The sequence below is a fragment of the Cyprinodon tularosa genome, unplaced genomic scaffold (assembly GCF_016077235.1).
Source record: "Cyprinodon tularosa strain WSP-4 unplaced genomic scaffold, ASM1607723v1 ctg404, whole genome shotgun sequence".
In the NCBI taxonomy this organism is placed as follows: Eukaryota; Metazoa; Chordata; class Actinopteri; order Cyprinodontiformes; family Cyprinodontidae; genus Cyprinodon; species Cyprinodon tularosa.
Genome location: NW_024039124.1, coordinates 341,701 through 365,974, shown reverse-complemented (window position 1 = coordinate 365,974; position 24,274 = coordinate 341,701). Strand labels below are relative to the sequence as shown.

At 35.9% G+C, this 24,274-nt stretch overlaps 1 protein-coding gene across 5 annotated transcripts in view; it reads left to right on the top strand.

Moving 5' to 3' along the window:
* Positions 1 to 24,274, top strand: part of adamts3 (ADAM metallopeptidase with thrombospondin type 1 motif, 3) — a 284,275-nt gene that overhangs the window by 44,307 nt on the left and 215,694 nt on the right. For all 5 annotated transcript variants that reach the window (XM_038298273.1, XM_038298274.1, XM_038298272.1 and 2 more), the window contains exon 4: positions 18,314 to 18,470. In XM_038298273.1, coding sequence (XP_038154201.1) covers positions 18,314 to 18,470 — 157 coding nt within the window. The remainder of the gene's footprint in view (positions 1 to 18,313; positions 18,471 to 24,274) is intronic.

The window sequence follows — 24,274 nt, the reverse complement described above, 5'->3', positions numbered from 1 at the left end:
AATAGACAATAATTTAAATCAGCAGACCAATGCAGAAATCTGAATATCCTATAAAGGCAGACAAAAGAGAGCTGACCTGAAAAAATGCCCTTACTAGATGTCTGACTTGATATTAACCTCCACCCTGTCAGCGGCTCTGTAAAACCTGCCCACCTACTAATGTGTGTCATGTTACATAATCTTCTCTGTCAGCCAGAGGCCAAGATACTCATGTTGTCTGTGTCTGGGTGTAAACACGTTCTGGGCCTGATGAGTGAAGCATCAGTCAGCATCCAGAGTACGAGCGTTTAAGACCAAAACGCTTCTTCGATGTCACCTCCAACTCATATACCTTCAGCTCAACTTGCCTCAGAGGGAAGGTTCACAAGGCTGAGATTCATAAGGAGTGACAAAATGAGCAAATAGGATGAGCTGCTGTTTTGCTACGAGCTATGTGTGTTCAGAAGCCCTAAACTTTTGCTCTCCAAGACATAAGAAAGCATTCTTGATGTGCACAGCTCCTGACATATCTGGAGCCACAGTAGACTGAGGAAAAAAGAAAGCAATGAAAAAATCCTATTTGATTAGAAAAAGAAAGTGAGCGAGTTCCTCTTTTCAGTGAGTTGGGCACAAAAGTTTTATTCACTAATAGTTCTTAATGTTTCTTGTTGACTTAGCCGAGGCTTGTTGCAGAGGCTTGACCCCAAACCTGTTTGGGTTTATGGTTTGAGGCACAGAGGGGAGGCACACCAAGATATGCAAAGCCGAGCTGTTTCTTCTGTGCAGCCAAAGTGTTGAGTTGAGTGTGTACTTCTGGAATGCTTTTATTGATATTTATGTGTTCAAACATTCTTAATCAGGACCTGTATAAACTAACAGGAAGCCCACATTTTTTGTTGTCATTTCAGACAGACATTGAAAGCCATTCACCAGCCTGAGGTCTTATTTTGGGTCAGGTTTAGATTTCTGCCTACATGGATGTGTCTTCAAATGTTTCCTCTGTTCAACCAACTAGACACAACTCAAATAAATTACCTCAATGTTTTTCTTACTGCCTTTTACCACATACTTTTTAGTTTTGCACAAGAATTTGGCTTTGCAAAAAAATAGAATTAATAACTGTTAACCGCCAGCTTCAACACATGCATTTGTGAGCTAAGAAAATTGACATTTTAAATCGTTCCTTTTATATATACATATTTTTTAATTAGTCATTTTAAGTATCTAGTTGCATGAAAGGGTGCATCCTGAACTCCTTCAATATTCCTCCACAAGCTCCGCAGGAATAGTTATGTTCTATGAAATTGTAATGGGCATACAGTACCTTGGTTTGCGATTTTTAATTTGCGAGGGGTGGGCATTTCTTACTCGTCTCCACTCAAGGCACGGTTATATTTTATTTATTATAAGCATACCTTATTTTTCTAAGTATGTTGAATAAAGCTGCTGGGGCAGAAAAATTGATTGATTGATTGATTGATTGATTGATTGATTGATTGATTGATTGATTGATTGATTGATTGATTGATTGATTGACCTTATGATCTCACTGTGGAGAAATGTACTCATTACATCAGCTCAAATAGTCAAAGGAGAAGAATGTGCCAAAGGAAGAAAAAGGTGCATGGGATATATACAGTGTATATACAGTACATCCACATATGACAGCTTTTCTCCTGCTGCTTACAGTATACTTTATTCTGTCTATGGTTACTTGTTCTCATGTTTTATATTTTTTATATTTAAGTTTGAGATAAGATACCTATGTGAAGTGCACTACAAATATTATTATTATTCGATCTTAAACAATTATCATTATTACCTCCGTCCCCATGGCTTTGAACCTCATGTTTCTTTTACGGAAAGTCTCAAACTGCCTGCAACACATGCAATCTGCTCATTTTAAGTGGTTGAAACCAAATCAGTTTGCACATCGTAACGTTTGTGTGGCAATCTTTGTAGATCACCTTCAACACAAAATATTGCACGTGCAAATTAGAGCCCAGGTTTAGTAATCTTTGAAGATCAGGCCCGTAGTGTTTTGCTGAGTTAAAGATATTGTCTCATCTGACTAGAAAGTATTTGTCAGATGTTATTTGTGCTAGTATGTCTTGTGTTAAAATCTAAATGTCTTTCTTGTTGGTTTTATTTCTACAATGGTTTTCTCATTTTCCATCGCCTGATTTGAAAAGTACACAACTGCTAGTTTTCCATCAAACCACTTCTGCCTGAGCATAGAGTCCCTCTAGTTCCTCTAGTTACCATAGCTGCTATTCTCATTAATGCTGTCCTTGTCTGGCATGTTACCCTGAACTGACGGCCATCTCTACGTATGCATACCAAAGTTTTTAAATGTGGTCTTTTCATTTAAAAAGCTAAATTAACTTTCCTTTCACATGACAATTATTTATACCCCGGTGTTGGTGTGTCACAGTGTACAGATACTATTACAGATAGACCTTTGACAACCAACCTGGGAATTATAAGAATTCTGCTTGTTTATTATCTTTCCATAAAGTCTCTTTATAGGAAACTGTAGGATGAAAATGGCAGTTAAGGATGACGAAGTTTCCCTTACATTTTTGAAAGCAAACACACCTTTGAACAACACCAAGGGTGAAAGGTGGCAGTGTCCTGTATGAATCCAGACCATTTTTCAACATCGCTCAACGTCCCCTTTTTCCCTAACTTTAGCGAAAGCACGTTCATACCAACCTCCTTAAGAAGTTTGGACTGAAAGAGGCTGTTTTTTTTTTTTAAACTGGAGTCCTTCAGCTGAATCCCATATGTTTTCTTTGGCATACAAGTGCTGTCTGCTTGGCCAGGGCTGATGTTGGGGATATTAAACTCTTGGAACACAGGACTCTTGATCCCTATTTATAACAGTGCTATATAGGTACCAACTACCTGAGCCTCTGTCAAACACCTGCAATTGTCACCTTTTGCTGCCAAGGGGAAGGTACCTGGGATATTTTAGAACTAATGCACTGAAAAGTGTAATTATCTTTTGCCCACCAAATTAGGTTCACAAAAAGAGAGAAGGTGGGATTTTACAAATTTCTTTAGGGAAACTAAGAATGCATTTTTCCAAATTTGTTTTAAGTTAAGGTTTCACAGATTTCAAACAGTCTTTAGGCCCGAGCTGCACTGCCTTGAATACATTTTTTTATTTGATTTTTTCCAGTTTTTTAATACCTACATAGATGTCATCTCTGGAATATGAATCAAAACAGTAACACTGAACCAACTGGTGATGAGTGTGTCAGAAGAAATACATTGAGATAAAACAAGGAGATTATAAACAAAACTATATCAGTGCTAGATTAAAAATTCTCAAAATGCTTTTTTTAAGTCATATTCTCTACAGAACGTTTTACTCTCTCTTCAGCCTAGCTTTACTTTCTTTTACTTGTAGAGTTTGATAAAAATAAAGTGAGGATAAAGAGACATGTCTATGGCAAATCTTTCAAAACCAATCCACTGCTAGGTTTTTCAAGCAATGAAAGCAAAAGGAGGCTTTCATTCACTACAGAAAGCCCATATTCTTATCTTCAGGTAACACAGGAAACATGTCAGATTAAATAATACTACTTATACTTTAGCGATAGTATCTAGGTGTTACTTTATTATATGTCTCATACCATGTCCGTTGGTTGTGCTGTTCTTTTTACATCTGTTTGCAGGTGATGATGCAGACGGAAAATGTTTTATCATTATCTCCCTTTCATCTCCTCTTTCTTTCATCTTTTCTCCTTTTTTTCTGTTTTTCCTGTCCTGTTCTACCTACATTGCAGCATCCATATAATCTGTAAAACTCCCTGTATAATTATAATAAAACAATTTATATGCATTAATGAGGCGGAGCACTATTGCGATAGCCGTACTGCTCCACTGGTGAAAGTAAAATCTGTTGGGCTCTTTTTGGCATCAAGACAATTATTCTTATTTCCACATCAAAGGTCTGGTCTTTTTTTGAAGTTTTTTTTTCTTCGAACAACCTTTAAATGATGAAATGTCCACTTCTACAATTTTTGTTTTTTTAAATATACCTCTTACTCACTAAAAGTTCAATTTTCTGGAAAGAAAAAACGAAAGCATCAAAATTAGGCAAATTTTAGGTTTGTATGAAAATGTTGATATTGTTTCAGAGGCCAAATGTTTTCTATATACAAAAAAAAAAGAGTATTCTCTGCAATATTCTTCACAAATGTATCAAAATCTTTGTTAGTCAACACATCTCCTTTGCCAAGATAATTCACCCACTCAGGAATTCATCCATTTCACAGAGGTGGCATATTGATGATTATTAAACGGCATGTTTATTGCATGATGGAGGTCATAAAAAAACAAAACAAAAACAAAAAAACATTCAAAAATGTGTGCTTTTATTGCACAAGACACACTATGTGGGTTTTGAGTGAGTGGGCAATTGGCATGCCGACTGCAGGACTAACCACCAGAGCCATTGCCTGTGAATTTTATGTTTTTTATTTGCTAAAAGCTGTTTTCAAAGATGTTTTTAGGGAATTTGGCTATACATCCTACTTTTCTTACAACCACTGACTCCTTGAAATCATACCAGCCCTTCACATCCAGCACCCTCAGGTTAAGAATCAATTGAGAGCAGCCACCCAGACAGCTTTAGGCTTGCATAACCAAAGAAGTTTTACACCAAATGTCAAATACTGTCTAAGTGTAGCTCATCTGCAGGCTTGTGGTTTTAACTGACCACAGCTTGTCTCGAATGTGCTCAAATGCTCTCTGGAGAGGTATTCTTGTCATGGAGAAATATTGTTTTCTCTCTACAGATCAGATGCCAAACAGTCTACCTGTATATGGCATTGTGTTGATGAGCAGTTTGCTAATATTTCTGTTCTGGGTTGAGTGGCCCATGGTGACTGTAGGCTGTTTCAGAGATTGGTGTATTTTGTTGATGATATTCTCAATGCATTGGAATACCATGATAAGATCCTGAGGTTCATTGTTGTGTTGTTTTTCCATGTCCATCACCTCATTTCAAGTGGCCCTCGCTGCAGAACAAGTTGAAGTAGTTTGGTGTAGCTAAAGCAGCCTGAATGACTTCAGCCTTGTTTGACCTGCTTTATACCTGCCCACTCTTAAGATTAGCGGTAACACCCTCAGCCCCACCTTTTCCTGACTAGTCCCAATGAACTTCTTCTCCAATGAAGAGTTAACTGGGTTCATAGAACATATTTAAAAAATATATATAGGAAATTTTCTGTCAAATAGTTCTGAGATAAGGTTCTTAAACTTAGATTATAATAAAAAAAAAAGATAAAACTTCATCAAAACACTCATATTATTTGGTCATTTTTATGTACTGTAGCTGTGTTCAAAAAGCTGAAATTAGATTCTAGTTTGTAGCTTCCTGTTCATGAAACAGCTAAAGGACTATTCCACCTCTTTTCTCACTACCTTAAAGGTATTGTGGAGGATTTTCACGATTTTTAAAAAAAGAACCACCCTCTCCACTTAAAAAAAATTGCACATGCACAACCCTGTACCCGCTTCCTAGAGGGAACACCTATTAAATGCGTGCAAGAGCGTGCACAAGCCTATTTCTATGCAGGAAGGTTTTTCAATTCAAAAACTGAATTAAAATTCTGAAAACAGAGGTAAGGTGTTCTGGAGCTGATATAGGAGCAGCGGGAGATCAGAGAATGATGCCAAGCAGCACCTGACACATGCATTGGCCGCTTACTGTGCCCTGCGTTAGAACTCAGAGAGCACAGCTTGAGTGTAGTGCAAGACCTCAGACAGAGAGCATCTCAGCCTGGCAAAGTTGGCAGGTGGCCCAGACCAGCTCTAGAGCTCAGGGGCACAGTGGGAGATTGGCATAAGATGCTAGAGCAGAACAGAGCACACATAGTGGATGGAGGCTGCAAGAGGAGGATGAAATATTAATAAGAAAAATAAACCTTCAAGGGCCAAATTAAATCAGATTCTTTTTCAAACCACCCAATAACCTCGTAAAAAGCATTCTTTTCTTCATCCTTTGTCAACATTATTTTGTATCTTCCATTTTTATAGAAAAATTCTCCCCTCTGTGCTCCTTCACCCTATGTTGCAGACACTTCAAAATAATTAGTAATTAATAATTATCCAAAAATAATTAGGATTATTAAATAGTACTCAATGTGTAAGCCAGCAATTACCAATCACTGTGATGGATGTGCAGCATTCTGCAGTGGTTCTGCAGAGAACACCTCACTTTTTGAGGTGCACTGGGGCCCCACCAGTTTACTGACTGGTCTTTTGCACCCGTAACCCAAACAATGCAGTTAAATTAAACATTTAAGAGTGATCTTTTATTGTGGCAAGTTTAGGCCAATAATCATGCGGTCTCATCAGCAGCTTTAGATCCTGCACCTGTGAGATGGATGGATTATCCCAAGAAAAAGTAGAGTTGTACCTGATCACAGATTTAGATAGTTTAGAAATAGACCTTTTGTTAGAATAAAAAATTTATTTTTGTGTTAAGCTTATGAACAATATGAACTACAGCAAAGGGTTGTTTTTTTCATATTTGTATTCAGTGTACATCCTTTGTATGAAAGTGGGGAAAGTATCAAAGATAACTAGAGGGTGTCAAGCTGAAAGTACACACCTTGAAATCTGAGGCTTATAACAATAATTTCAAAGGGCTATAATGTTCTAAATCACATGCTGACAGCAAGTAGGCAGCACTTTGTGAGGCAGACTTCACGATGATAAAAACAAAAACAACAGTGTGGCAGTTTAGTGTCTTAAGCTCTTCTGCCACCAATAATTAGCCACTCTTATCAACAGCATGTAAAATACAGAACTGTTGGTTGATTTTTCATGTCACTAGAAGTCATTCATGCACATGATCTATCCATCTAAATAAGCTCCTTTCTCTGTTGTATGTTTGATCCACTTAAAGGCAGAGGAACGACCAGGTCCAAGATTTGATAGGAGAGCAGATGGTTTGCTTTATTTTTTCTTAATATCACAAGACTGGATTTAGTTGATCTGGAGTCAGGATTCATTTATTTTGTCACATGTCATCACGTGAGTTTAAATCTTTTGATTTAAACTGGTGGCAGTGGATCAGAAAGCTAAGGTAAATAACATATTTGTGCTTGTGTGAATCAGGTTTGGTGTTATTATAACAACTTTAAACTGATTCTGCTTCATTAAGAAGATATGTGCGTTAGTAGGAGCATCTTTTTTTCTTGGAGGATAATCATTTATATACAATTGAAACTGCTGTCTAATGCCTGATTTTAGTAATAAATTTTTTTTTGAAATACATTATTGTATAAAAGAGAGAAATTATATGTACTCCTGTCATTTTAATACAACTTCTGGGATTAGATGACCCTTCGGATATATTGGTAAATCTTTTGACTTTAGATTGAACATCAATGAGCAAATGTATTGTTCCTTCTGTTAAATCAATATTTCCGACTGCATCAACAAAGAGATAAGTGTCTACACAGCAGACATGTTATTTCTCAAACAGCATTGATTATCAATTTCTGGCCTATCATTGAATCCCATCTATAAACCCATATGATCTGCTTTAGATCTCCAGTTCAAATAGTTAATTTATAATCTTCCTCGTTTTATGTTTAGTTTAGTACTCTTACAAATATTACTTTAAGGATAGCTAGACAATATGACTTTGAAATATGACGAAATGTTCAACATCCATGTAAATAGAATGATAATAAGATTTAAGAACAACAACGATTCATTTCTAAACTTTTCTGACACTCTTATATTTAAAGGAATAATACATCTTTAATAAACCATATTATGATGTCAAATTTAGTGACACACGCTAGTATTCGCTGATTCACAAGAATATAAGGAGGAGCGTAAAAGACTATAGTTGTTTAAGTAAAAACTACATAGAGACACTAGATTAAGATAAGGACACCCTGCAACAGTGGACGTTTCTAAAACATTTGATCAAACCTATGTTTCTTAGCAGTTAAACACTAGAAAACCAAAAAGTTTAGATAATATAACCAAAGAATAAAAACTGAAGAACAAAGTAAACCAAGTTTTTACTCAGAGATTTAGTTTGATTGTTTAAGTGGGAGTAAAACATTGTGAGATGGAAAGAGGTTTTTGATTCATTCTATAGGAGGTTTTGAGTCTTAAAAAAAACTTTAAAGAGGACTCCATTACATTCAGCTGTATGAATAACAGTTCACAAGATAAACTCCCCCCAAAATGTTTGAAAGCATAGCTGAAATGCAGCAAGTTCATCCTGATAGCAGACTGAGAGTTCAATCAAAGGCTTCTCTGGGACAAGACAGACTACTATTGGAGATCCTTCCTGCCTATACACAGTAAATGCTGCAGTGTTAAAGTAACACTTTGAGAGTACATTTGGTCCCACACTAATTCAGAGTAGGACCAAATGTACTCTTGAGTGTTACTTTAACACTGCAATATCTATCATCATGTCTAAAACTGCTTTATCTGATTTAATCTAAATATGGGAGTCTACTTTGTAGGGCTGCAACTAATGATTATTTTAAAAATCGATGAATCGGCCAATTATTTTTTCGATTAATCGATGAATCGGATAAAAAATATTTTTTATACTAACCTCTTTATTCCATTTTTTAGACTAGAAGAGTTCTGCCTTTTAAGACAGGAAAGTATAGCAGTTCAAGTTGCTACTTGAGAAAATACTTAACCATAGAGATAAAAATAGCCCTGTGATTCAAATTATAAATTGTATTTGGAATAAAAATGAGAGAACTAGGGGTGGTAAAAAAACATCCTCCAAAGACAGATATTTACATGGGAATGTGGCATATAATTAATTGACATATTACTGATCTTCCTTGATTTTATTCTGTTTTACTTCCATAAATTGCAGGATCTTCTTTACTTTATCTTTGCCAGAAGATTTAAACTTTAAAAGCCTTGCCCTCATAATTTGCAAGTTAATTTATTTATAAAGAAAATATAAACATTGCTTAAGCTAATTCAAATGAAATTAAAAGTAAAATAAGTAGCCAACCTTATCACTGTCTGTAACCTACTAACAAGGTAAGGAAAGCATCAGATGAGCTACCTGAGAAACTAACGTTACGTTTCCCCACTTTAAAACAAAACAAACATGGTTACTCACCCTGCTGATCAGCTCTCTTCACTGCCATCGAAGGCTCCAACGTGTTTCCTTTTCAGGTGCTGCGTCATAACAGCGGTGCTTCCGTGCCATGTTAATTTGTTTTTACAAAAGTTGCATGTTACGACTTTTTTCGCTTTACAAAGCGCAGGCTATTTTAATTATTGTGATAAATTTGCGCCGTCAATCCCGGCGCATGCGCGCTTCATTTGCAGTCTGGACGCTGAGGGTAAACATCCTCTGACTGCAGCGCTGAGAGGGACTCCTGCGGGAGCGGAGTTGGGATGGGGGAGGCGCCCCATGGCAATGACGACGGCGGCGGAAGACGCATTAATCGCGCGACACAACTAATCGATGATGAAATTCGTTGCCAACGCTTTTAAAAGTCGATTTTTATCGATTTTATCGATTCCTTGTTGCAGCCCTACTACTTTGTTTCTGGGGCCAGAATATTTATTTATTTAAAGAAATTGGCTTTAAAAGGAAAGAACCAGATCGGTCGACCTGTCCACACCAACTCAATGGATAGATGATCTGACAGGATTACTTCTGGCTGAGTGGCGTGACATCTACACATGGCTAACTGGAAACCAGAAGGCAAACCAGAAGGCAATCCAAAGTTGTACCTAGATGCACTAAGGCCAGAAAATAACCATGTATCTTTGGTCCTTGTAAATAGAAGAAACAGCTATATCTGGACAGCAAACTTAACCTTCATATCTTGGTGAGTAATGTAACATAAACAACCCTATATATATATATATATATATATATATATATATATATATATATATATATATATATATATATATATATATATATATATATATATATATATATATATATATATATATATATATGTACATGTTGCATCTCCCCATAATGTCACATACTGAGGTTTTCACTGCAGCAATAGGTTGTTTAGCATTGACTAAAGTCAGTTGGATAATAAATCCAGCAAACTTGTAATAAATGCTTTTGCAAGTCCTTTGCATAAATAGTGGATAATGTGAAATCTATCAGCAAGTGAAAGCTTGAAGCCTTACTATTTTCCTTTTTTGTCTTATTCTAAGGTAAATATGGCTACAACCAATGGCTAACCAATGGTACAGATTCCATTGGTTAATCTGTACCAATGGAAGACAATATTTTATTTACCTGGTAAGAAGGGTGTGCTATATTCAAGAGCATGTAGGATGGTTGTTTCTCTCCACTCCAATTGTTTTCTTGCTTCTAACCAGAGCTACTGTGGTTTGTTTTCTCTTTTTTTGTCTGAAATTGGCAGCATGTACGTATGGGATAAAAAATTCTAATTGTCTGTACTCTGTTGATTCGGGCAATCAACAACAAAACAATATACTAATCTAAGATCCTTGTGTAGCCGACCCTGTGCTGGTTTGTATTGGCTGCCTCCAGTTCTTGTTTTGTTTTTTTTCGCCTACCGGCAAATGCTCTGAGGGTTCTCTCATGTCACAGAAAGAGGGTTGAAAGGAGAGGCTGTCAAAGTTTGCAGTTGTGCCATGGTAGGTCCATTCATGATGGATTGATCAAAACTGAGTCATATATTGAGCTTGAGATATTATTTAAAAACCCCAGTTTGTGACTATTTGCTAAGTTGGGGACTTTTCAAGGCTGTTGGTTGTAGTAACTATTATTATTTGGCTCATTAAACCATAAGAACTGTTCAGGATTCTGTTTATTAAAAAGGCTTTTTATAAGCAACCACCAAGACATATACATTATCACATTTAGCTGCATTTAATATTCATTTTGTCCTTTTGATCCTCTAGTTTTCTATTTCTTGCTTCTTTCCGGTCAGCTGCTGTCCATTTTAAATGTGCATTGAAAATAAGGCTGACTTAGCTTTACTTCAACAAATTATGGAGTTATGAAAAATGAATGATATGACTTTCAAATAATCCTTTTAACATCCTGCTTGAAAACTACAGTGATGGACTTCTACCTATTTAACAGCTCTCTACTTAGTAAATGCACTCATATTTCAGTGTTTGAGGTGTGATGGAGAATGAAAAGAGGATAGAATGTTTCTCAATATCTTTTATCTTTTCATTCACACAGCATCATGTAAACATGCTATCCCTCTAATTCTCTGCTCCTTAGAGCACATCTGCTTATTGCGCCTCATCCCCAGCCGTAAAGAAGATGGGAATTAGCTCTAAGCTGAAATTTATTTCAGAGCCTTTTCCCTTCAACGTGTTGGAGTGTTAATCATCACACACAAGGCTGAGAGGGAGGGCTTTTCATGCAATGCCATCGCGCCAAGAATGAATGTAGAACCGATTCAGGGAAGTTATAAGCATGTCGTTGCTTTTTTGAAAGTGCTGCAGGGTTTAGTGTAGGTTTTTGAACACAGTTGACATGTTTCTGCTACATTTTTTTCATTTCACACTTAAGATTTTGTATCTTTTCATAATTTAAAGGACACCTGGAGTTTACTAAGCTCCAGTTTCTTTTTGTACTCATTTTCATCACATCTTTGCAAGTATAGATCAAAGAATTTCAATACCATAGTAACTGTGCTGTATATATTCGCTGTACTGATGAGTTTTTTTATGCTTTTTCCTGTTTGTATGGACATCATTTTTTTTTGTGTGTGTGTGAAAGCACAAGATGCTCTAATCTCCTCCAAACAATCTTTAGTAGGGCATAGAGCTGCATGAAAAAGCTTTGATCAGGATGAATAGCTCTCCATCATATCAGCCATTACAGAATGACATTTTCAGAAGTTAGGAGAACACTGCTGGACTGAATCTTAACTTTTAGCCAATTATATGATGGACAGAGGATCTGCACAACCTCTGAGTTTCACATTCAACCCAAAGGGGTTTGTTAAAGGCCTCCTTATTTGAAGGCTGGTGGTTTTAATAATGAACCTGGTAGTAGAATATTCCTCTCTGCCTCTTATTTGATTTGGAAATAAATGGCAGCCCCTGTTAGTCTAAAGCACAGAATCTCACTTAATCTCAGTGGGCCTGGTAAATTTGAAAGACTCCTTTAGGTTTTTAGTGATATCCTAAAGTGTCCTTTTTTAAAACAAAAAATAACAACGTTCTTTTTATTAATAATTTACAATCTGTAGACTTAAATAAGTAGAAATAAATAACAGAAAGATTTGAATGAAGCACAGATTGTGGAGTAATTAGCAGAGGCTAATTGACCTTGCCTCTAAATGCAATGCTTGTAAAGAAGTTAAAATCAGTTCTTTGTAAACAGCTTCATGACAGCGTGATGTGTTGCTGGTTTGCAGAAACTTTAAATCTGTAGGCTACATGGGTCTGCAAGTATAATATAAATGCAAACAAGATCGAAGTCTATTCTGTACACACATTTGAAGAAATTGTAACAGAGAAAAAATATTGTGAACTTATTCAACAAGTATATTGGTTCATGTTGCCATCTTGGAAAAAGTAATGTTTTGTTTAATGGATTTTTTACAATGCACAGTAGCACTTTTATATTATACATATTTTTGCATTCCCACTGAAAAGACAGTTTTAATAGTTTGCAAGAAGGGATGCAGAAAACAACCAAAAAGATTTCATCTTATTAATACTCTGTATTGAATTTGGTGCAGGATCAGGTTCATGTATTTGCATGCTGTGTAGACATCAGTCTGATAAAGTGCCATCCAGATTTATTCAGGAGGACACTGCATGACCGCATTGGCTTTGATGGAGCCTTAACTCTCTTTATTTTGTTTTTGTGGCAGCACTTTGGGTACCCGGCGGAAACAAACTGTGACAAATGAGACGTGGATGACTTGCTGGGATCTAGTTTGCATCTTCAAATACAGCTTGCTCAAAACCATTTCTCGCTTTTTAAAATAAATTTCATATTCATTTGATCATCTGTTAAGTATAAAACAGTTTGTGGTGCTAAATATTTTTCATCCCACATTATGATACAATATTAAGCACTTTGCATTCTGTTACATGCCAACAACACAGTGCATAGACGGGCTGCAACTGATTTAATAATAGTCAACTAATTTGTCTTTATTTTTAGAATGTATTATTATTCAAATAATTATGAACATTTTATATGATCCCCATCCTTATAATTTGTCATAAAAATTACACTTCAGTTGAATATAAAATTATTTTGACTCATTTGTTTTGGTTTCGATACCTATGAATGTCTTTGATTTTAATCCAAGCGACCTGAATCCCAAATCACGTGGTATCAGGGAATGCTTCTAGTGTAAAAACTTCTGACAGCAATTTATTTTAATTCAAAGTAGAAAGATTAATTTTAATGTAACTTCAAGTATGGAAAAAAATCTAAATATTTAACTGTTAATACCACAAAATAAAATTCAAAATATTTTTAAAGCAGAACATTGTCATGATGGGTTGTGATTCTAGCCCAAATGCAGAACACACTTTGAGACAGGGGAAAAAGTTCAAAGGTTTATTGAGAAACACAGGTTGAAACACAGAACTGATTCTGGGGAAAATCTGGTCCAGGACTGGTCACGACTGATTTTCACTGCAGAGGGGGACAGAATGGTTAGCTGAAGTCCAAGTAATCTTGTTGGTTGAGTGAGCGCAGGTTCGTACCTGTTCAGAGGTTTGAGCAGAGCGACAGCAGTTGTGCAGCAAATATTTCCGGGATTTTACTGTCATTACACTGTCACAAGTACAGAGCAACACAATGAACTCTCTGCATTTAACCCATCCCCTTGGGAAGCAGTGGGCTGCCATTGTGCTGCGCCCGGGGAGCATGTGTAGGTCTTGCTCGGGGCCAGAGTGGCAGTCCATGGGAGTGGGGTTTGAACTCAACACCTCAGGATTCCAAGTGCAATGCACTGACCACTAGGCTGCCATTCCCCAAAGGGAAGGCAACAATATTTTACACCTAAAGGGCAATTTAAATAGTTTTGCTTAAATCTGTCCAGACGTCTCTGATTGGAGGGAGATTGTTTAATCTCTCCACTCTGAAACAAGCTCCCGTCAAGCACCCATTTCTTTTAAATTAGAACTAGGAGTATGACTTGGGTTCCCTTTAGCTACCAATAAAGGCATTTATATACAAGTATATGAAAAAAAGTAATGAACATCTTTTTCAGGAAATATGTTTATATTTTGTATGTACTCTGCACTTTCACTAAAGAGAAAGGCCTGGTTAAATTATTGCAAGTTTTAAGTTGTTTTTTTTTTTTTTGAGAACATTCATGCTGCTAATTAATGTAATCATTGGATTGGATTTTTTTTATTTATTTTTTTTTCCATAATTCTGATCATTAGTTGTGATGGGGAAAAACAACATGTGGAATTGCCACCGGCAGTTAAATGATGCATGTCAACTTCATTATTTGGCGGTAAGTTCTAAGTGTGATTAATTGCAGGGAAATCAGGCCCAGATTTATTTAATTTGAGCTCCAAGGAGTTTTTCTCATAAGGAATGATGCCAAGTGACAGACGGACAGCTAAAATGATCCATTATCATATGCAATAAGTGAACGCATCATGTCAGGAATATATTTTGGCATGTATACCTATTTATGTCTGTAGACACATAGTCCTGCAGGATTTAGAACCACATCATAATGTTGAAATGTGGCATCACGATGTTGTATTGTTGAGAAATAGGATGGCTGCCGGTTTATTAACTGGCAGACTGTCAGTCTATATGTGGTACACATACACATTTAATTATTTTGTTTATTAATGTAACCTGGGAGCTTGTGTCACAAAGTTTCCAAGTTCTATGTCAGAGTAAATACAAACTTTAACTGACCCAGCTAGCAGCACTGGTGAATAGAGGGTAACAGTTAGCAGATTGGGGACTGGGGGGGATGGAAATCATTCACTTTGTGAGTTGCTTATATGGATTCGATTTCAGTAACGGGGCAAGTGTCACAGAGCGGATGGAATAAGCATAGAGCCAAAAGATGCAATCGAGGAGCTGCACCGTCTGAACCTAAACAGGAGAGCATTCCTTAGAGAATATGCCAAAAGAAATCCTACACTAAGTTATGATAAACCAAAATGTTATTTGAAGCCATTAATAATAAAAAAAATCAGAAATAATAAAAAGCCAGTCCTTATAAAGTTGTGCAATTGGTCAGAGCTTGAATGAGCTTTGTTTAGTGGGCAGAGGAATGAGTTTTCCCTTTTCATTTTCAGGTTTTAACTTCCATCATTACCTCAGGCACAGATATCCATAGTTATTTATGAGTTCCATGAATTTGACAGCTGAGCTTCTTACTAAGTAGAAGCACTCGGAGGCAAGATAACATTTTCTCTTGTTCTTGCCAACTAGGGAAGAACTATTTCTCTGTTCTTGTGTAGTATTTATAAACCTCCAACAAAGGGCTGCATTTGTGGGTCACCAAGTTTTGTGGTAACTATACATTATTTCCTAAACTTCAATTTAAAGGTAGATCTAATACCTTTAGTAAGATTTCAGATCTAAAGTTATGTATATTTATTATGGATATATTTGAAGATTTGGATTAATAAATAAAATAAAAGGAAAAAAATGAAGTTGAAAAGATTTATCTGAAAAATATTTTAGAAATGGAAACTACATAAAATCCCAGCTCAACTGATGTTTAAAGTTTTTAAGGCTGAGTCATACAGTAGTAGCCATTCAAAATTTCCTCACTTTCCTTGATGGGCCCTTGGGTGGTCCCCTACGATTCCTTTTTCAAACATCAGTGTTTGTACTTAAAATATTCTTTCTGTCATGATTTGTGAACATTAAGATCTAAAGAGAAGCATTATCTCCTGGTCAGACCCTGTAACTCAGTGAAAGGGTGGAGTCAGTCCTGGGCATGCATGTAAAATAACATGGGGGGTCATTCGGCTGGTGTTTGACTGGAAAGGGCCTTTTAAATGGCTGCTACTGCATATACTGATATTTGATGACAAAGCTATAGAAATTTCTTTCAAAATGTAATTTAAATTCCTTTTGTGTAGGTACTGTTAATTCTCTGTTCCATGGCGTTTTTATAAGAAAAACAAGAAAAGAATAACAAAACACTTCCAGAGAGAAAGCATTAAATAAGAAGTTTGATAAAAAAAAAAATCCTATTGAAAAGAAAGCTTTTGTGATGTAAAATTATACTCTACTCATTACGTATATTCTGTTAAGGTAGGGTTATTTATTTTTATTTTTTTTTCTTATCCTAAAAAATAACTTGAGAACAAGTGTTTTAACCCAGGGCTCGGTTTTCGATGCTTTGTCTCCCTATACAAAATTAGATCCTGTCTGTCTGGGTTTGAAAGGGGATAAACAATGCTATATAGTAAGTAAAGAAAAATCTACTTTTTGAATGTTTTTCAGTGTCCCTCAGATATCACTACCCTGTAACCCAAGGTGGGGAAATCCTTTGCAGTTAGAGGATGAGCCTCAATATTCAGTTTAAATCCCCTCAATTTGTCATCACCATTTCAAATACTATAACAAGACCACATTTTCAGTGTCTACAAGTAAAAAGATTAAAAATCTAAATTTTATTTAAATATTTTCCCTACAATTTTATGAGGCACCGTTAAGTTTGTAAGACACACCAGACAAAATCTTGTGACAAAAAAAAAAAAAAACAGCATTCTTTTTACCTCTGAATATTAAATTTTATGAGAAACTCAGCTGCAGAATAAAAGTCCCATCCACTTTCAATTACTTTGCTCTCTAAAATATGGAACCAACTCCTATTGTAAATTCAGGCATACTTGCTGCTTTTAAATCTTAAAACAAATTATTTCACTTTTCTTCAAGGTGATTTCTTTTCTTAAATTTTTGAGAGCCACTGTTCTGGAGAATCTTTTCTCAAAGTATCTTTGTGTTTCCTAACCTTGTGAAATATTACTAGAGAGCTCTGAGCGAAGTCATCATATCAAAAGGGGATTACTGACTCAAAGTAATAACAGTGGGGCTGCTTAAAAAGTTTGGCTACAGTGACTTTGTGGAAAACAATTATTGGGTCGTATGGGATTATGTTTTCCCTCCACTGAGCAAATGCTTGAATGTAATGTTGGATTTTGATGATTTCATTTCAGATTACATTACAACAATATAGCATAAATATTATGAAGGAGATTTACACATCATAACAAGGGGTTCTGTATTATTATCATCATTATTTTTGCTCTAAACGCACATAAAGGGCCTTTTTCTAAATTAAATAAAAGCAGAAAAAAGCATCTTTTGATGTTTAAATATAGTTTACGGACAGGACACCGATTTCAGCACATCGTTTAGATTTAATGGGTCAGACATCCAGTTTTTACACTACTTCACTTAGAAGGGGGAACCTTATATTTCTGCTCTAAATAAGAAGCATGGCTGGATTCTTATTGCAGGAAATCTGCAGGCTGCAGGTAGCCATCATCGGGCATGTTTGCTCCAGTGTACCTCTAATGATGCTTGGGATTTCTGATCGCCACCAGCGGTTTTTGGGTAACAAGGTGATAATGGCAGACAGATGGAAAGATGCTAAAAGAAACACAAAATCAATGGTAAACAGAGTGACGTAGACATTGCTGTGGTGGATGTGCATATTTTTTGCTCTGGATAAATTACTAAATACTGCATTAGCACATCTGTTCTTCTTGATTTCCTATATTTTATTAATATTCAACTGGGGAAGTCATTGTGTTGTGTTGTGTTGTGTTGTGTTGTATGGATACATATCTAACAATATAGAAAGAAGACATCCATTTAGTTTTCACAATAACATATGTGAAGAAGAAAAACATGATCTTTCGATATAAATAATTTCTTTACAATAACCAGTTACAAGATCTTGAAGCCTAACTTTATATAGACAAATAAAGATCTGTTGTATTTTCTCTAACAAGCATGTGTTGGGGTTTTACACTGCAAAAATCATCTAGAAATTAGTATGAATGTCTTAAATTAAGTGTATTTAGCTTTAATTTGAGCAGGTTAATAAGATTATTTGCCAAAGGAATGAGTTGTTTTTTTTAACTCTCAAAATAAGATAATTGGATAATATGCACTTGAAATAAGACAATGCAGTTGTTTTTATTATTATTTTAATCACATTTTGTCATGTTTCATTGGCAAACTGTCTCACATACCACCTGAATTTAAGAAAAGAACACTTTCATGTAGAAGAAACTAGGCTTATTTTAAGAAAAAAAAATGCTTATTGAGTTTTCAATATTTTACAGTGCATACTGAAATCTACCTGGTGTTCTGTTCTAGGCTGGAATGATCCGCACCGACTCAGACGAGTACTTCATTGAGCCGCTGGAGAAGGGCACTCAGGAGATGGAGGATAAAGGCAGGGTCCATGTGGTGTACCGCAGGTCGGCACTTTTGCAGGCCTCCTCTAACAATTTTGTGGACTACCACCTTAAAGGTAAGAGCCTTATCCACCCAAACAGGAATTGTTCAAAGTCAGCTGGCCTGCTAGTCATTTTCAAAGTCATAAAGAAATAACAGCAGAGCAGAAAGGCAAATGATGCAGATGAAGCTGAGTATTCATCCGTAGTCCGTACGTTTTAGCTCTCCATGGCTCTGGTTATGTGGTGCACTTTTTCACCTGTTTTGCATTATTCCCCAAGCCATTGCCACCCTCAACTCCGACCTGCACTGTCGGTCACTTTACACTTGTTTTGCACTATTCCCCGACCCACAATCTGTGCCAGTACTGTTTACATTTCCTTTCCTTTTAATATATTTATATTTTTTATTTTTTTATTTCACGGTAGCTGAAATGGAAGTCCCAAAAATCTCATTGTATCCGTTGCAGAATATGATGACAATAAAGGCTTTTTAACTATTTAACTATTTTATGGATCGTTTGGTAAGATTTGGCATTATTTAATTTTTTTATCTTTTATAAAAACTTTATAATACATTGCCATATGTTTATTTTCATCCAATAAATATCAAACCTATTAAGTCTAATGTAAAACCATGAATTTTCTTTCCACAGGGTTCCATATTTGTGTGGAGTTAATACTTAAATAAATAAAATAAACCTAAATAAAATACATTTATCATATCCAGTGTCTAATCCTGCAGGTTCTTAAACCACATTAGACTATGTGTATTATTTTACTGACCTGACTCTGATTGTGGTGCATTGTTAGGCTGAGAGTCAGAGCCGAAGGGAAAAGCAGCTCAAAAGGTGTTTTGCCGAGGAAGGAATTTCAAGATTTCCCCTGCGTTTTCCACCCTACCCCATCCACTCAACTAGATGTGGAAGTCGTTATGTTTAACTTTGTGGACAAAGAAATTACGAGCATGCTGTCATTCACTAAAAACATTTCAGAAACATATACCAAAAGAAATGTCCTGAATAATGAATAAAGTTACCCTTAGAATTATTGATAAATCTGATAGCTCTAGGTTTTAGTGATTGGGATGTGTAGACTGTGTAGGAAATGAGACAGGTATCTGTTAAATTGATATAAAATGAAGAAAACTGTTAGAACAGATCTCTTCTTCCTGCAGAAGGTGGGCTCTTGTCCAGGGGAACTGAAGTCCCTAAGGGAACTTACCTTAACACAACACCATCGGAGTGGGTCAAAGATGGGTCAATCTCATTCTGACTCCTGGGGTGTTCAATCACGTTGGCTGTCAGTTCTCCTTTCCTTAATAAAATCCCTATCTTGTACATAGCTGACTGGTCATGTCTGGAATTAATGTTAAGCAGAAGTTTCCAATGCTGCCACACAAACAGATGGTTGTAAATATACTTCAAATTCTTCTTTGTTTGTATTCTGTGTCTTCTTCCAGTCAGCTGACTGGGAATTGAAACTAGGAATCGAAAATGTAAAAATATGAATATTTCCCAGAGAACTGAAATGTTATAACTGGTTCCAATCAATATTTTGTTCTTGGTCGGTGCCCATCTCTTTCTTTCCCTTAATTGCAGGGAAAAATTGTTCTGCATAGTATTGACTTAGCTGGATTGAATGCAGGTGCAGGGCACATATTCTAGACATTTTACTGCTCTATAGACATCTACATGCATGGGTTCTTCTAGTAAAGACATTTACATCCTGCACATCAAACTGCAGTATTGTGCTTTTGATGATGCGTGATCAGTGTTGTTTCCATCTCTATCTGCATTTATATGAAAAACTAAAGTGGGATTTAAAGGCTTTATCAAATAAATGTTATGAGTAAATGTTTTTGAATGCAGATCATTAAAGCAGCTTGATTTTGATGTTTGAACTAAGCTTCTGATAAACTCATTTAATGTTGCATTCTGGGTGGAATTTGTGCCCAGTCTGCCAAGAGATTTTTTTTGCCCTGATTTCTTTTTGGGAAAATACTGTATGTCCTCAAAACATTTTACAGCAAAAGTATAAAAATCATCAGAGAAAACTGAAAGTGTCAGAAACTACAGACAATTTATGGGTCTATTTTAATTTTATTCCCTTTTTTCTTTGACTTTAAGCACTCTGGTATACAAGCTGTAACTTCTACCTGGTCTGGGGGGCAATCTCAAAAATGCTTTTATATCCAGCATACTGAGGTTACAAATACATGGTGAAATACTTAGCAATTTTCTGCTGGAGTCCATGTTCGGAAATTTTAGAAAAAAGATCTTGACTAGATTGCAAAATGTTTGTTTCAAAGGAATTTTTTCTTATAACAGAATTTCATATATGGTACATAAATGGCCACTGACAGGTCTGCCACAGAAATACTTTTATTTAATTTAGAAATGTTTGTAAAAATTAAATTACCTTAATTCCTCTGGAGTTTGTCATGACTGAAATATAGAAATAAAGATTTTCATGGTGCTTATAAAAAAACAAACAAACAGTGTGAGCTTATACTAGTACTTCACTCGAGACCCAGAAGATATACTATATATCCAGCTTGCATAAACACAGGTTTGTATGAACCAGTCCATCTGATAAAGCCAGATGGAGCTTAGCTACTGGAGAAGGGGATGGAGGTGGGTTGAATCAGGGTCCTTTTAAAGGCCTGAATCAAGACCTTTTAAAATGAATTCTGGATGATGATTGGGCTTTGTGGGGGTGTGGTTCAAAGCTGATTGGTTTACTTTGAAGACAGGTAAGCCTCTTAAGATGAGGGCAGGTAATTCAGTTTCCGCATTGGCTTCATTACTATGAAACTCTGGAGCTGTTATTTTGATAATTAAAATAAGCACTTTTATATTTTAAAGTTTGATAGCAAATTTGTAAAACTAACCTATCTGATTAGTTTCCACTGTTTTTATGTATTAAAGATAAAGTTAATTGTTTTCCTGCAAACCAACTTTTGCAAAGAATCTCACTTGGAAAAAAGTTGCCTTTTAATTAGCCACATGGAATTACAGATAATTGGAAGGTCTACTGACGTAATACAAAAGGAATCCTTATTTAGCTATTGTTCATGGTACCCAAATCAGATCATTTCTAAACTCTATTTTTCTCATCTTAACATTAACCTAATTTATACATGAAGTATATACTTCAGCCAGTCTTTTATTGACACACCAATACTATATGTATTAGAAGTTATGGCTTTCTCTCATTAACGAAACTCTGTTTTCAATTTTAGCCAGCGTTTAAGGTCTCATCAAAACAAAATTAAGCTAATTGCTAATGTTATTTGCAGGAGTTGAACCCCACTCATTCCAGCATCAAATACACTTAGTTAGGGTGACCAGATTTGGGTTTGGGCATTCGAACTGAGCCGTCAGCTCTGGGGCTGGTCAGAGAACTCCGTCCCCCGGCTGCCTTCATGCCCCCGTCCGCCGGGGGACGGAGCCAGCCGGGGACGGTGCGACCAAACCCGACCTGATACCGGTTGCCCTACACTTAGTTAAAGGAAGGACATTAGTGAATCATCTTAGGTGGTCCATGCAAACTTTTATGTGGGCTTCCAAACCTGAATCGGGGAATTTAATGTACTGTTTGGGACAAGCGGAGAAGATTAGAAAGGAAATTAGGAAAATGTATAAGCAGAGAAAGGATGAACAGTAGAGAGTGTGATTGATGCTGTATAGTAGAGCCACCATAAGTCTTGGATTCTTTCTGCTGCTTCCCTCGTGCGATATTCCCATGTTTAGTTCTTATCTTTTAACAGTAGAATATCTGTCAGGATCTTTAGCGGGTGAGTTTTTAATTGGATTTATTGTTGGCAATAACAGTAGACCTGTAATTCTGTAATCAGCTGCTGTGATCCTGAAATGGATCATAGCCAAGGAAAAGGGAAAATATTCATAAAGGAAAATACGGCATTCAAAATATTAGCTCATCTGAATTCTCTAATTTTATACAATCATCTATCAATCAATAGTCTTAAGTTCTTGGGGAGAGAAACCTTCTGTACCAAAAAACTATTCACTCAGTTCTGAAAACGCTGTTAAATATTTCCACACAAAGATCCTTTGCTTTCAGAGAAGCATTTTTATGATCTTATTCCAGTCTAAAATTTCCACAAAGCTTTCACCAGCCAATTCTGAATTGAAAAGAACTAATTTCAGATTGAATGTTTGCTACCACCTATTTGAATCACTATAAAACAAATGTTAATTAACAATAAAATGAATAATACATATGTATCTTTGAGATTTTGTACAGAAAATAATATTTTCTTTCAGGTGATATAGGTGTAATGGGTTGAATAAACATTCTTTGACGTGTAGGGATTACGGAAATTATTTTTAACTCTTAGTTTTTATTCTTGTTTTACTGTAAGTCAGGGGTGTCAAACTGGTTCCAGAAAGGGCCGTGTGGCTGCAGGTTTTCTTTCCAACCAAGCAATAGCACACTAGACTCCAGTCATCTCTTCAAGTGAGTCCAATCTGAACATGATGACTTGATGAGATGACTGGAGTCTAGTGTGCTATTGCTTGGTTGGAAAGAAAACCTGCAGCCACACGGCCCTTTCTGGAACCAGTTTGACACCTGTGTTTTAAGTGATAGTTGTAAATGAAGAATGGGTACATGATGCTTGATGCCACAAATGTGTTGGCTACTATTACCCCATTTAGATTTTTGAATTGGAAATGGACTGAATAATAATAATTCAATCGCTAGAGCCCCATTTAACCTAATGCATTCACTAAATCACCCATAAATGCCTTGCCCCGCGGTACTGACATGAAGCAGAGGGAAACATTCATTAAACCCACGTTTACATGGTAAGAAAGCTACTCCACCCATACCAGCATGCATTGGTAAATGTCAACATGCATTTTTGCAAATGTTATTCTTATCTCACAAATTGACATTTTTGTAGCAAATGATGCACCGCATATTAATCTCTGCTGTCCTGACAGGATCCAGCTGCATGCATTGAAATATTTCACAGAAAAAGAAACAATCCTGCACTGTATCATGTGTCAGAGCTTCGATTAGAGTCTCAGATGATGAATCTAAATCAAATTAGAGGCTTTTAAGAGCAAAGTGAAACTGTGCACTGAGTCCAGTTCTTAAGCTGGAGGCCCCTTATCTTGTCAATGGACAGGCCATTTAGCTATTGGTGGAGCTGATATATTTAAGGCTTATTTTTTCTGCTTCCTGACAAACCTTAGAAGAAATGATTGTGCTTTCTATATCTATTTTGTTGTTACACTCAGCCTTCTTTTCTATATTGCCAAAGGCCATTATTGTCGTTTACCTCAAAGCCTCTCTGTCACCTTGCTACAATATGTCTATCTACTTTAATAAAGTTGTTCTTTTCTAAGGCAATACGGCTACAAACTGTTTACTAACTGTTCATTAGAATCAGAATTGGGTTTATTGCCATTGTTAGTGAAGAAGTTCACAACTAGGAATTTTTTGTGGTACAGTCGTGCAACATGAAACATATATGAAATAGTAAATAAAATTATAAAAATCTCTAAAAACACTAGGGTATAAGGCATGCAAAAAATATACTAATATATACACTTAAGATAAAAATATGGATAAATATAAAAAGTAAAAAAAAGTAAAAGTAAAAGTAAAATTAAATTAATTAAATTAATTAAATTAAATTAAATTAAACACCAGAGCCATGTTTTATGGCAAGAAATTAAACAAAATATGATAAAGGACATTAAAAATATTTAAATTGTTAGGATAATTATCATTGTTGATGTGTGAGTCTACTACACCCTGACATTACCTGCCTGTTGCGTGTCAGAACTAATGTTTTCCCAAGTAGTTTATGTAATTAGACCAGTTCCTCTGTCCAACTATATACATT